The 14,755-nt window shown below is 36.4% G+C and overlaps 1 protein-coding gene across 6 annotated transcripts in view; it reads left to right on the top strand.

Moving 5' to 3' along the window:
- Positions 1 to 14,755, top strand: part of INTU (inturned planar cell polarity protein) — an 88,600-nt gene that overhangs the window by 22,268 nt on the left and 51,577 nt on the right. For all 6 annotated transcript variants that reach the window (XM_032857991.1, XM_032857990.1, XM_032857988.1 and 3 more), the window contains exons 3-4: positions 2,627 to 2,712; positions 12,531 to 12,734. In XM_032857991.1, coding sequence (XP_032713882.1) covers positions 2,627 to 2,712; positions 12,531 to 12,734 — 290 coding nt within the window. The remainder of the gene's footprint in view (positions 1 to 2,626; positions 2,713 to 12,530; positions 12,735 to 14,755) is intronic.

Here is a 14,755-nt window from a genome sequence, read left to right as displayed (position 1 = left end):
GATTTGTTTTTTTCTCCAATGACCTCTTTGTACTCTCTATATATTCTGATCTGTTCTTCATTCATGGTCCCTGGTTCTCATTTGGTGCTTAGTTAGCCAAGACTGCTTTATATTGTTAAGACAGGTGTATTCATTTTCTATTGCTGCTGTGACAAATTACCACAAACTTAGTGGTTTAAAAAAACACAAATTTATCATCTTGCAGTTCTGGAAGTTAGAAGTCTAAAATGTGTCCTTTTGCACTAAAGTCAAAGTATCCACAGGGCTGCATTCCTTATGGATTCTCTAAGGTAGAAATCCCTTTCCTTGGCCAGCTTTTCAGAGGCCACTTGAATGCCTTGTTTCACGGTCCCTTCCTGCATTTTCAGAGCCAGCAGCGTAGCATTTTCAAGTCTCTCTCTGACTCTGACCCTCCGGCCTCCTGCCTTATAAATACCCTGTGATTACATTGGGCCACTTAGATAATCTCCCGATCTGAACATCCTTAACTTAATTATATCTGTCAAGTCCCTTTTGCCATGTAAGGTAGCTTTCACAGATTTCAGTAACTAGGGTGTGGACAACTTTAGGGGACCATTAATCTGCCTACCACAATGGGTTTTTATTTTTTTAGTAAAATGAGTTTTGGGGCTCCTCGGTAATCAGTCAGTTAAGTGTTTACCTTGGGCTCAGGTCATGATCCCAGGATCCTGGGATCAAGAGCCCCACATCGGGCTCCCTGCTTGGTGAGAACCTGCTTCTCCCTTTCGCATTGCAGCTCCCCCTCCTTGTGCTCTATCTCTTGCTGTCTCTCTTTGTCAAATAAATAAATAAAATATTTTTAAAAATATAGGGATTTAATTTGTTTGTATAAAAGTAATATTTGTTTAATATAGGCAGTTGAGAAAATGAAACAAAAGAAGAAAAAGCCCGTACACCCAAAAGCAACATTTTACATATATATTTTTTCTTTTTTCTATATTTATGTGTAATAGTTTTAAAAATAATTTCTTATACTGTATTGATTTTGTATATAGTATAAATACAGTAGTAAACAAATGTTGACGTATATATTTTCATAGCCCTTGGTGCCCTTCAGTACTTACTTGATATTAAGTAGATGCTGAGGAATGCATCGATGGATTTTCTCAAGTGATTAATTTTACATTGAAGAATTGATTTAAGCGCAGTGCTAAACTGATTTCACCACTTTCTATTTCTTTGACTTTTGAATGTATCTTGATAAAACTTTCCATCAGTAATTCACATTTCTTATCTAACAGTTCAAACAATTTCATGCAGTTCATTTCCTTTCAGCCTTTGACAGGACGTCCTAAGGACTCCTGTGTGCTTGCTGAGAAAGAACTTTGCCCACTGCAGTGATAGGATGTCCAGGAAGCCTGCCATTTCTGAGTCACAGAGTTGCTGACAAAAACTGAAGGGAAATAAATGTGTGGGAGAATGAGAAGTGGGTAGAACACTTCTGCTATAGAAAGAGAAAATGTTCCACTAAACATTTTAAAATATTATTTATACCACACTCACTCTAAAATTAATTTTCATATCTGTTATGACAATACATGTATGTCTCCTACTTTTAGAGCTTTGTTAGACATGTTTTCAGATGGTTCTTCCCTACAATACTACCTCTGTTGTCCAAGGCTGTTCACTGCACAAACATCCTTGAAAAAATAATCCAGAACAAGGACTTTCAGTGCCTTACCTTGCAAGATGTACAAAATATGAAACACTGAGGGAGAATCATCTACCAACACTGTTATCTATATACGCGTTTATAATCTGTCTTCCCCAGAGTATGAAGCTCCATGACAGTAGAGGTTTTTGTCTGTTTTGTTCCATCGTTTACCTATAGTGCCTAGAACAGTACATGGCATACAGTAGGTGCTCAGTAAGATTAATATTAATTATTTGGTCCATTTCCTAATGATATGTTTAGGAATGATAAAAAATAACCTTGGTATGTATTTTTTCTATTAATAAAACTCACTGGAATTTTGATATTATCTCTAATTATGTTATAAAAGTAAATTTCCATTTTAACACTGATCTTTATTTTATGAAAGCCACCAAATTTGATAAACATACCCATTTAAAGAAAAAGCCATGGAAAAGGAACTTTCACCAAAACATGCTGTGGATTTTGTTATAGTTGGGGCCTTTGAAACAAAGAGCTGTGTATAGACACAGATCAGTAATAGCAGTGAAAGCCACAGCATATTGAGTTATGATGTACCACATGGATTTAATTAAAATTTCAGCCAAATGTTTTTTACTGTGGGTTTAAGTGATTAGATTCAATTTTACTAAGTGCAGTACTTGGTTTATGCTACAAATTTTGTATTTGCCCTTTGAGTTTACATAATTCTCTCAATTGTATCCAAATTGAGAATATTCATCTCTTTAAATGTCCATAGGTGGTATTTAGTTATGGTGCAACGTTGGGCTATATTGTAGTATAAGAAAAGAGTGGAGTGGGAGCTTAGCTCTGCTGCTGTGAGCTGTATAATAATATATAATGAGTTCTACAGTACTTTGAAGAGGTTGGAATAGATGCTTTTTAATGGTCTAACTCTAGATCTTTTTGGGTTTTGAATATTCATACAACAACCTTTGTTATTGTTTTCAGGTGATGTCCTTGTTGCTGTGAATGATGTTGATGTGACTTCTGAGAACATAGAGAGAGTTCTGTCTTGCATTCCTGGACCTATGCAGGTATAAACAGTCTTTCTTTTGTATTTTATGATTAATTACAGAAAATAAAGATACCTTCTACTGTTTTCTTTTTTAAGACTCTGAAAATTATCATGTATAAAGTGAATTATACTTACATATTTGACGATTTAAAATATTTTAGCTCCTGTTAACATTTTTAGCTTTTGGATATTATTCTAAAAAGAGAGAAATATCTACAAATAAAACTCCTCCTGTGTAAAGCAGGAATAATGATAATAATTTAAAAACTATATAATGACCAACCTATCATTATAACTACTATATATGTTGATGAAAATCCAGTTCCTAGACAAGTCATTTTAAACAGTCATGGAATTTTCTTTTCTCTGATTTATTAAAATCACTGTTCCTTTAATTTTTTTTTAAGATTTTGTTTATTTATTTGTTAAAAAGAGAGAGAGAGCATAAGCAGAGGGAGAAGCAGGCAGAGGGAGAAGCAGTCTCTCTGCTGAGGAAGGAGCCTGATGTGGGAGTTGGTCCCAGAACCCTGGGATTATGACCTGAGCCAAAGGCCAATGCTTGATGGACTGAGCCACCCAGACGTCCCTCTAAGTTTTTTAAATGTGGTTTTGTTTATCTTAAAAACTAATTGTACTATTTTCTTGATTTGTGTGTGTGTGTGTTATCTTGTTTAGCCTTATTCCTGAGCTTTGGTTTAGCTACTTAGTGTATTATTTCTCATTCCTTGTAAGTAAAAATAAATCTCTTTCATAATAGTTATTTTGATAGTCTAAGCATTGACATTTTGTATTGTAGATGACATTTTTAGGTCATTAGATGTATTTTGAAAGTGCTATACTTTATATTTAGGAATGTTCTGCTCTTGTTAGTATCGGGAATTCACTTTTTCTCTTTTGAGGGGTAGGGAGGATGATATGCTTTGAACAGGTAGATACTCCATCAGACTATGAGAGGATGAACCACTTTCTGGATTGATCAGGGTGAAGAAGAGAATCCATGATAAAACAGAATCTTCCTGCATCTGCTTTGAGATTCTGAAATAATAGGACCCTTGATGAAATTCTTTATTGTCTAAGAAAGAACTCGCTTATGTTTACTTCTTTCTCTTAACACACAAAGACACACATGGATGCTCTGTAAAAGTAGCTATCTTTGGAAATGCAAAATGAAAGTGCTTGAAGACCTTTGGCAGCCAGTGACCAGCAGCGCCTAGGAATGGATAGAGATGGCGATGGAGACAAGGTGGTGTTTGAAAATACTAACAATCAGGCAGACACCAGACATAATGCTGAAATAGGGTATACTGTTGTCCCCTTTGGTCGTCAGGTGTGGAGAGGGCCTAGGGTGAGCCAGGGTACTAGGACACCTCAGGGGGCTCAGACAGCAATTACTTACTGATTAGTAATGAAGAAATGCAGTATTTTAACAAATGAAACAGCTTCACCAGAGTAAACTGGCCGCATGTCAGCTCCCAGGTCTGGGCTCCTCCTTTCTTGCCTCTGTCAGTGGCAGGTATCTGCCAGTGTTGCCAGAGTTCAACCGCGGCTCTTCTATCTTCCAAAAAAAATTATGTTTAGTCACATTGTACTTATGTTTAATTAACATTTGCAAATTCAGCTATTCACACTCAGAAGTTAAAAAAAAAAAGAGGAAGAAATAATGATTTAAATATTTTCGTCCAGTTCCACCCACCATTTACATGTCCTTGTTAAGTATGAAGTAGGAATTGTGTATCTGCTGTTTGCCCAGTTTGCCTTTTATAATGTGAGCATCTTGCTGCATTAAGTGTGGTTCTGTATTTAAATACACATACACACACACACACACATACACACGCATGCGCACAGCTTTTACATGCCAATATGTACATCTTGTGCCTAAATGAAGAAACAGCAGTTTGTTTTGAAAGTGGAAGAAAAACTGTTTTGAGTTGTTTGAATTTATCATATTGAGAGAGTATGTTATACTCTAGCACATTCTTGCCTTCCTAATGTAAGTTCAGAGTGATTTTGACAGCATTTAATTTGAGGATATTACCCTGTCATAAGATGTATATTATTAAAATCTTTTTAAGGTTTTAAATCTTTAAAAATCTTTTCTATTTAAGAAAATAAACTTTCTTCTTATTATAAAGGTAGTACATGTTCATTGTAAAAAGAGGAAGATATGAAGAAGTAAGGGACAAAATCTTTTAAAATCCCATTACCTGAAGATGTTCATGTTTAATATTTTGGAATATTTTATTCTAGTTTAAACCCTTGAGTATAAACATGTATGCATTTGTTTGTTTTGCTAGCAGAATTGGTATTATAGCTGTGTCATGCTTAAAACCAAGCACCAGCTTTTAGCATGACGTATCTTTAATAATAATTTAAAACATAGTTAAAATTCCTTTAACTAGAAGTAATGTTTAATTAGTAAGCCACATTTTTCTTACATCATTAGTGTTGAAAGGGGTATGAAGTATAAGCTTCTCGCTACCAGCTGTATAAACTAGTTCGTAGGAGGCTCAGGGAGGACAGGAGTAGAATTGGGAAGAGAACTAGTGTTTGTACATACCAGGCAGTTTGTTGGTACTTTGCTAGTATCATTTCCTTTACGATTAGCGATTTCATTTATTCCTCATAATAGTCTGTAGGATACCAATAATTGTGTTTCTATTTTGTATGTGAAGAAAAAGAATCAGAGAGATGTAACGGTTTCTCCAAGGTTGCAGAGTTAATAACTGAAGGAACTGAAACTGAATTCAGAGTATGATCCTTCCACCTCTCACACAACCTGGGTGGGTCTTCATTCCTGCTGGGCTAGAACAAACTGAGGTGGACTTGTCCCTGAAAAAGTTGTTTTACCTGATTTGTATCTATGGCAGCTGAAACAATTACTCAAGCAGTAAGAGAAGAGGAATGTTCATTTATAAAGAATACCATAGGAGACTTTTTAACATGTAAATTTGGAACTATCTAACAGCAATATTTTATTTTATTTTTTTAAAGATTTGATTTATTTATTTGGCAGAGAGAGACACAGTGGGAGAGGGAACATAAGCAGGGGGAGTGGGAGAGGGAGAAGCAGGCTTCCCGCTGAGCAGGGAGCCTGATGTGGGGCTCGATCCCAGGATCCTGGGATCATGACCTGAACTGAAGGCAGATGCTTAACGACTGAGCCACCCAGGCACTCCTCTAACAGCAATATTTTAAACTTCTGCTTGATGTATAAAAATGGTCTAAATGCTCTTGTCATCTGACAGAAGATGGCTTGGGAGCTATCTACAAAGTGGTAATGTGGTAGAATGAGGTCAGAGCTCCATTTTAAACCTTGCTCTGAGCAAGTTGCCAGACTGTTCTGGGTTTCAGTTTTCTCATCTATAATCAGAGGAGATTTGAGCAAATATATCTGAACCCAATTCCAACTCTGCTAAGTTCTGTTATAAATAGATTCAGAATACCAGAATGAAATCCGGAGGTGAAGCCTATATGCTAGGTGAGGAACAAAAAGACGAAATAATTTCTTTTAAAGCCAAGTTTTAAATTCTGCAAAAATAGTTGTCTTAGATTTCTCTAAAAATGTTCTCTGTCTTGAAAGAAAAAAAAGGCTGGAGAATTGTTCTAGACTAAAGCAGAATGAAATGACATAGAACTAAATGCAGTGGCTAATCCTAATTGATCCTGGATTGCAGTGGGTAGCAGCTATATTGGGACAATTGGGGGAAATTTGGGCAAAGACTTTGAGAACAGTATTATATTTAATATTCAAATTCCTAAGTATGATAGTTATATTTGGTTGTGTAGGAGAAAGCCCCTATCCTTAAGAGATATATGCTCAGGTATTTAGCAGTAAAGCATTAAAATGTCACCAGATAATTCTGAAGTGATTCAGCCAAATTTTTTTTGAGTATATAAAGTAGGGGTGAGGATGGAAGGAAAGGGGAGTAAGACAGAGACGACAAGGAGAAAGCAAATGTGACAAAATGTTAAAAATCGGTGAAACTGGGTGAGGAATAATGCATGGGTAATTATTATGTTATTGCAACTTTTCCATAGGTTTGAAATTTTTTAAATAGGAAGTTGTGAGTTTGAAAAAGAGAGGTTTTTAATATTTAAAATGACAAGAACAAAGGTACAAGTACCCTTCTGATTGCTGACTGTGACCTTTACTACTACAGCTCTTATGCACTCATATTTATTCAACAAGTACATAATTATATATATTATAGTATATACCACTCATTCCTGGCTTCATCAGGGAGCTTGGGTCCAAATTTTGCTGTTGACCAGGGTGGATTGCATTAAGCATTGGGCCATACCTCATTTTCCTGGTACTTTGGAGGAAGCCACCAACTCCTTTCACAGGAGATCAGCCTGTAGAACATTAGTCCTAGACTCTTACCTCTCAAGTATTTCTTTGGCCCAAAAGAGGGAGAAAAGTCTTTTTAAAGGAGATGATGGTTGGGTAGAATGTTTTAACTTTTATTATCTCCTTGTTACACAAAAGTGATATATAAACCATGGAAAAATTGGGAAATAGACTGGCAAAATTGTTTTAAAAATGTAAATCTTCTCTATTCTCAGAACCCAGAAGTATCATCTGTGTGGATATTTTAAAGTGGAGGACTGACTGATCAGATTTGCATTTTAGGAATATTTCATTCTGAATAGGACTGGAGGTTGGAAAACCAGGTGACTGGCTTCACAGCAGTCCAGAAGAGAGCTGATAAAAGCCTGTGGATATGGAGGAAGGAATAGATTAGAATCAAGATAATGTGAAGCATAGGATAGTGCTTCCTGTAGGATAAAGAGAAGTCTAACATGCCTTCCAGGTTTCATCTTGAGTGAGATTGCCTTAAACAGAAGAGGATCAAGGAGAGAGAATTTGCTGTCAGATACACTCCTGTTCTTCAGAATTGTGACTGAGGAATATTCAAAGCATCTGCCAGACAAAGGAGAAAGGATCAGATGGGCAGATAGCAGTGCAGATGTTGTGAGAGAGATCCCATGAGGGCCATGAGCAGAGGTGAGAGACTGGTCAGCTCTTGGAGCTGCTTCAGATTCTGACAACTGCCCTGATTCCCATCTGTGAAGAGGATGGCTTGGTAGCTAACAGAAAGAAAGAATTTGCTTATTTGTTTGACAAAGGCTGAAGAGGTAGAGAAAGGGTAATTAAACAAGATTTTGGAAATGATGAATTATGGCGAGCATGTCTTCTGACCCCAGGAAAGGTACATCATCTCGTGAACTGGAAGGAAAAGAAGAAAGGATGAGCAAATTGCACACACACACACACACACACACACACACACACATTTTGAGAGAGACGGGCAATGAGGAATGATGAAACATGTCACAGGTTAATGTCCATGGAGGAACAAAAAACCCTTTTATAAGAGGTTTCATGTAAACTATTTTATATTAGATGGGTTTTTTTCCCCTCAGATTTTATTTATTTATTCATTTAGAGAGCACAAGCTGGGGGAGGAGCAGAGGGAGAGAGAGACTCCGTGCACTAAGCATGGAGCCCGATGTGGGACTCCATCCCATGATCCTGAGATCATGACTTGAACCAAAACCAAGAGTCAGACACTCAACCAACTGAACCAACCAGGTGCTCCCTCCTAGATGTTTCTTAATAAAAGTTTTCTATAAAATATATCTTTAATATTTATGTATATTGACCCCTTTTTTAAAAAAGCACATAACTCTTAATTTAGTTATTTGTCTCATCCATTGTTTTATCAAGGCAACCAGATATCCTGAAATTTAAAGCTACTTAACATGTAAGCTTTTCAAAATGTCTTGCTAAAGTATAATTATCTTTGCGTAATGGAGGTAACTTTACTTAAATCAGAAGAATGGTGGCTAAAATAGTCCTTAAAAGAATTTTAATGGATGGTTCTGTGGTGTGTATATTTGAGTTTTTGACATGGTGAGGGGAAAATGCCCTTACACCACAGAAAAGAAGTGCAGTTGTCTGCCAAGTATAACATTAGTTATTTTTCAAGTATGTCATTTTTCACTAAGCATAACAAACTAGTCTTAAATTTTAGGTTGTTTTTGCTGCCTAAAGTAAAATTAGTGAGCTTTTATTTTGAGTATACCACCTCATTTCCTTTTGTCATTTTTGGTGAGTCACAGCCAGTCTCTTGACCTCTCTACCCACAAGAGTCTCAAATGGAAAAGATGCCCTCCCTGTTCTGAGACACATTTCTTTCTCCGAAGACTACCTTTCTCCTTGTTTACCACTGTTATGCACTGCTCTCACAGACACTCCCAACAGACCCAGCCAGCCTGTCTCTGTGACATCTGCTTCCCTAGGATGCTACTCATCTCATGCTCCCTGCGGTCATATTTCTCCCTCCATTCATATATATTTTCCTCACCAAAGCCCATGCCTGGGGACAATCTCAGAGCTCCCATCTAACCTGTCATAAGCTCTGGGTTCAGGATTTCCCCAAATTCTCAGATCTCTCACATTTTCAACACCACCACCAAGGAACACCACCCATATATATATTTTCTTCTGGAAACTCTTAAATTCTCATTCTTAGATAAAAGAATTTTATCTTTTATTTTTTATTTATCTTTTATTTATCTGATCTCAACCACCAAGCCGTTCACTTCATGAGGTCCTTCTTCAAGGATTTTATATGTTTTTGCTTATATTTGTATTTCTATTTATATATACATATTTTGAACGTTGCCATGTAGAACAGATGCAACTCTCAGAACATAGTCTTTCAGGCCATCTAATGCTTACCTGTTGCTTGTTTTGGTCAAAACCTCACACCAAGAAATTCTATTTCACAGTCTTCTAAGACTATTTCTAAAACAGTGTCTCTTCAGCAGTCTCTCACCTTAATCTTATATTAAGTTTCATCAGAACTTGCTTGATTTTTCCCATTTAGGATCTCTAATTTTTTTATATTTTTGTTGAGTTTGCTTATTATTTCCCCCTAAATACACTAATTTTCTATCCAGCCTTTTTTGATACAGTTTGTAATATTAAGGACCTATTTTTCAATAGGTTTATAGCAAATATAAAAAATTTAGTAAAGGTTGGCTTTTCCATTTGGAATATTACATGTTTTGTAAAGAAACATGATCATTAGGCCTCAGGAAAATTTTATGAAGAATTTCTCCCCTCCTACTTTCTATATAGATTACTGCTGATCTTGACCTAGTTTATCTTTACTCTGAATATATACATATTAATGAGTTTAGACCTCATGTCTCTTCTATTTGTTAATAAAATAAATCTGAGACTTATTTTAGAAAAGATGTTTAACTTAATTCACTTTAGGTAGACAAAGATAATTTAGTGCCCTTGAGATGCCACAGATAGCTATAGATAAGCAAAATTGAACACAACGGTAAATAGTCCCTCCTTGTTGACAAAAGAAGATATTTAGATATTTGTCTTTTGGAAGGTTTTATTCATCAGGGCAGATTTATTTTATAGTATAACAGTAGTGGGATTATGAATAAATTTTTTAAAAATAATATGCTTAATATTTTTGATGATAAAATATAAGTCTATAAAGCTAATTTTTTTAAAAAGTGACTATATATGTTAATATTTATCACATTTAAAGTTGGCCTTAAAAATTGTACCTCTTGAGTGCCCGGGTGGTTCAGTCAGTTAATCGTCTGCCTTTGGCTCAGGTCATGGCTCCGGGGTCCTGGGATCGAGTCCTACATCGGTCTCCCTGCTCAGCCAGGGAGCCTGCTACTCCCCCTAATTGTGTGCTCTCTTTCTCTGTCAAATAAATAAAATCTTTTAAAAAAAATAATAACATTAAGAGTGAGAGATTATTTATTACTATCTTGATAATAACTTTTTAAAAATTTATTTATTTGAGAGAGAGAGTTAACGGGGGAGGAACAGAGGGAGACAAGCAGACTCCCCACTGAGCATGGAGCCCAACATGGGGCTCAATCCCAGGACCCTGAGATCATGACCTGAGCCAGAATCAGGAGTCCGATGCTTAACAGATTGAACCACCCACATGCCCCTATCTTGATAATAACTTCTAAATATTTTCCTCCCAAATGCAACTTAATGTGTACAATTTTATCTGCTTTTAAATATTGGCTAGATATTTCCCACCCCCAGCCTATTGAGGTATGATTAACAAATAAAAATTGTATATATTTAGGTTGTCCATGATTTTTATTTAAAGATTTTTATTTATTTATTTGACAGAGATCACAAGTGGGCAGAGAGGCAGGCAGAGAGAGAGGGGGAAGCAAGCTCCCCACCAAGCAGAGAGCCGGATGCGGGGCTCAATCCCAGGACACTGAAATCATGACCCGAGCTGAAGGCCGAGGCTTAACCCACTAAGCCACCCAGGCTCCCTATTCATGATTTTTTAAAGTGTCCAGTATGATGATTTAACAAACACATATTGAACAGACTTTTTATTCTTGATCAAACATGAATTTATTTTTTTACTTAAAATTTAATCTAATTTTAAGGGGCACCTGGGTGGCTCAGTGGGTTAAAGCCCTTGCCTTCGGCTCAGGTCATGATCCCAGGGTCCTGGGATCGAGCCCCGCATCAGGCTCTCTGCTCAGTGGGGAACCTGCTTCCCATCCCACTCTCTCTGCCTGCCTCTCTGCATACTTGTGATCTCTGTCTGTCAAATAAATAAAATCTTTAAAAATAAAATTTAATCTAATTTTAAAGGAGTCACTATACTTTAATGTTTAAATTTGGAACTCTACGGATTATTATAGTTAGGGTATCCTATTTTACTCCTCTGTATTCTGATAAGATTTTAAACATTAGGAATACTTTGTGGTTATATAGCTTATGATGATATTTTTACTACACCAAATTAACTATATCTATTGAAACTTCTTTTAGTCAAGATACACACTGGTGCTTCTTTAAAATGAACAAGTTATCTTTGGCCAGCTGGCATCTAGGCACATATCCCCTTTTCAAGTAAAAGTAATTGAGAAGTGGAAGCTAGCTTTCAACAATTGGAGAATGGTCACATTCTGGATTCTTACCAATCTTGTCTGACATCAGGCCGTGAAAATAAAACTATCTTGATAAAACTTATAATCTTCTCAGGCTCATGGTCCCAGATCTAGCATGCTGATAGTTTTTTCTCTCCTTGGTCTTTATTTTAAAGGAACAGAAAGAATGTCTGAGAGAAAAATATTTGAATATCACCCCACTTGAAAGTACAGCTAACCTGGTTATATGCAGTTCCTTTTAATCCTGTATTTCTTCTTTTTTCTTTCCCCAGATGAGCTATCAGCATTCATAATACGGTGTTCCTCTTTTTGAATTATGAGATTGTATGAATTTTTGTTTTTCTATAGTATTTCTTTGTTATCAGTATCTTAGAATACAGTGATTAAATTTAAATAAATGAATTTTTGTACAGAGAATTATAAATTCTTACTCAATAAATACATGTAATAATATGTACCAAAAACTAGGCTAGGAGCTGGAGATTAAAATGTAAACAGATTACATAGTCCTTGGGGTGCCTGAGGGCTCAGTCATTAAGCCTCTGCCTTCCTCTCCGTTTGTGATCTGGATCCCCGCTCAGCGGGAAGCCTGCTACTCTTTCTGGGGGCTTGTATTCCTTCTCTCACTGTCTCTCTCTCTCTGTCAAATAAATAAATAAAATTTTAACCAAGAAAAAAAAAAAAAGAAAGAAAAAGGAAAAAAAAATACATAGTCCTTGACATCAAAGAGCTCATATTCTAGGATGATTTTTAGATATACTCTGTGTACCTAAATGTCTATACATGTACAGATCCTTCTTTGTGAAAACTGCAACTGACCTTTCCCTGTTGAAAAATCAACTTGTTGTTTTGTTAAAGGTAAAACTGACCTTTGAAAATGCATATGCTGTGAAGAAGGAAACAACTCAACCAAGACAGAAAAAGGCACAGTCGAACACAAATGATTTAGTCAAACTTCTGTGGGGAGAGGAGGTTGAAGGTATCCAGCAAAATATCCCAAACACTCCTCACATCGTTATGTATCTCACACTGCAGCTTGACTCGGAAACATCAAAGGAGGAGGTGAGTGCTTTCTCAAACGTGCAAAGGAAAAGAATAAGGTCCTTTTATAGTCTTTCAAGTGATTGATGAGCACTTTTTTTCAGTCATTCTGTGTCTTTATGGTTGTGGTATGTCTCTTACACATAGCAGTCTTATAACTGATAAGCTTGATGAGTCCATTTATACAGATTATTGAAATATTTGAATTTTTTCTATCATCTTCTTTAAAGATTTCTATTTTAACTACTTTTTCCATAATATTTTTCTTACCTGTCATTGTTGCTATATACTCTATTTTGTGTGATTGCTTTTAAAATTTTATCACATTTGTCTTAACAGATTCTGTAATGCTGCTTTAACTCTTTTTCAAAATAATTCAAGGCCCTTAGTATACCTTAATTCAGATTATCCCCTCTTCACATACATGCTATTTTCCTGAGTATTTTAGTGCTATCATTTTTTAAAAATATTTATTTATTTTAGAGAGAGAGAGCACACATGCATGCACACAAGTAGGGGGTAGGGGCAAAGGGAAAGGGAGAAAGAGAATCTTAAGCAGGCTTCACGCACAGTGTGGAGCCTAATGTGGGGCTCAGGTCTCATGACCCTGAGAGCATGACCTGAACCGAAATCAAGAGTCAGATGTTTAACCAACTGAGCCACCTAGGTGCCCTGTGCTGTCATGTTTTTAATTCCAGAAATTGGACATAATTATGCTAGTTCTACTACTATTAATTATTATTATATTTTATATATTATAAAACATGTAATACATTATAAAATGCATTTTTTGCCTTATACTTCATACAAATGAATTTTTAAATTTGCATATATTCTTATCATTTTCTTTACTCACTATTCTTTTTTACATCTCAGACTGTCCTTGATCATTTTTCTTTTTTTTTTTTAATAATTTTATTTTTTATAAACATATATATATATATTTTTTCCCCCCAGGGGTACAGGTCTGTGAATCTCCACGTTTACACACTTCACAGCACTCACCATAGCACATACCCTACCCAATGTCCGTAACCCCCCCCAACCCCCCTCTGCCCAGCAACCCTCCGTTTGTTTTGTGAGATTAAGAGTCACTTATGGTTTGTCTCCCTCCCAATCCCAACTTGTTTCATTTACTCTTCTCCTACCACATTAACCCCCCATGTTGCATCTCCTCTCCCTCATATCAGGGAGATCATATGATAGTTGTCTTTCTCCGATTGACTTATTTCGCTAAGCATGATACCCTCTAGTTCCATCCATGTTGTCGCAAATGGCAAGATTTCATTTCTTTTGATGGCTGCATAGTATTCCATTGTATATATATACCACATCTTCTTTATCCATTCGTCTGTTGATGGACCTCTAGGTTCTTTCCATAGTTTGGCTATTGTAGACATTGCTGCTATAAACATTCGGGTGCACGTGCCCCTTCGGATCACTACGTTTGTATCTTTAGGGTAAATACCCAGCAGTGCAATTGCTGGGTCATAGGGTAGTTCTATTTTCAACATTTTGAGGAACCTCCATGCTGTTTTCCAGAGTGGTTGCACCAGCTTGCATTCCCACCAACAGTGTAGGAGGGTTCCCCTTTCTCCGCATCCTCGCCAGCATCTGTCATTTCTGGACTTGTTAATTTTAGCCATTCTGACTGGTGTGAGGTGGTATCTCATTGTGGTTTTGATTTGTATTTCCCTGATGCCGAGTGATATGGAGCACTTTTTCATGTGTCTGTTGGCCATCTGGATGTCTTCTTTGCAGAAATGTCTGTTCATGTCTTCTGCCCATTTCTTGATTGGATTATTTGTTCTTTGGGTGTTGAGTTTGCTAAGTTCTTTATAGATTTTGGACACTAGCCCTTTATCTGATATGTCGTTTGCAAATATCTTCTCCCATTCTGTCAGTTGTCTTTTGGTTTTGTGAACTGTTTCCTTTGCTGTGCAAAAGCTTTTGATCTTGATAAAATCCCAATAGTTCATTTTTGCCCTTGCTTCCCTTGCCTTTGGCGATGTTCCTAGGAAGATGTTGCTGCGGCTGAGGTC

Source organism: Lontra canadensis, unplaced genomic scaffold (assembly GCF_010015895.1).
Source record: "Lontra canadensis isolate GAN:19392208 unplaced genomic scaffold, GSC_riverotter_1.0 scaffold1, whole genome shotgun sequence".
Taxonomy (NCBI): domain Eukaryota; kingdom Metazoa; phylum Chordata; class Mammalia; order Carnivora; family Mustelidae; genus Lontra; species Lontra canadensis.
This window is presented reverse-complemented; position numbering and strand designations above follow the sequence as displayed.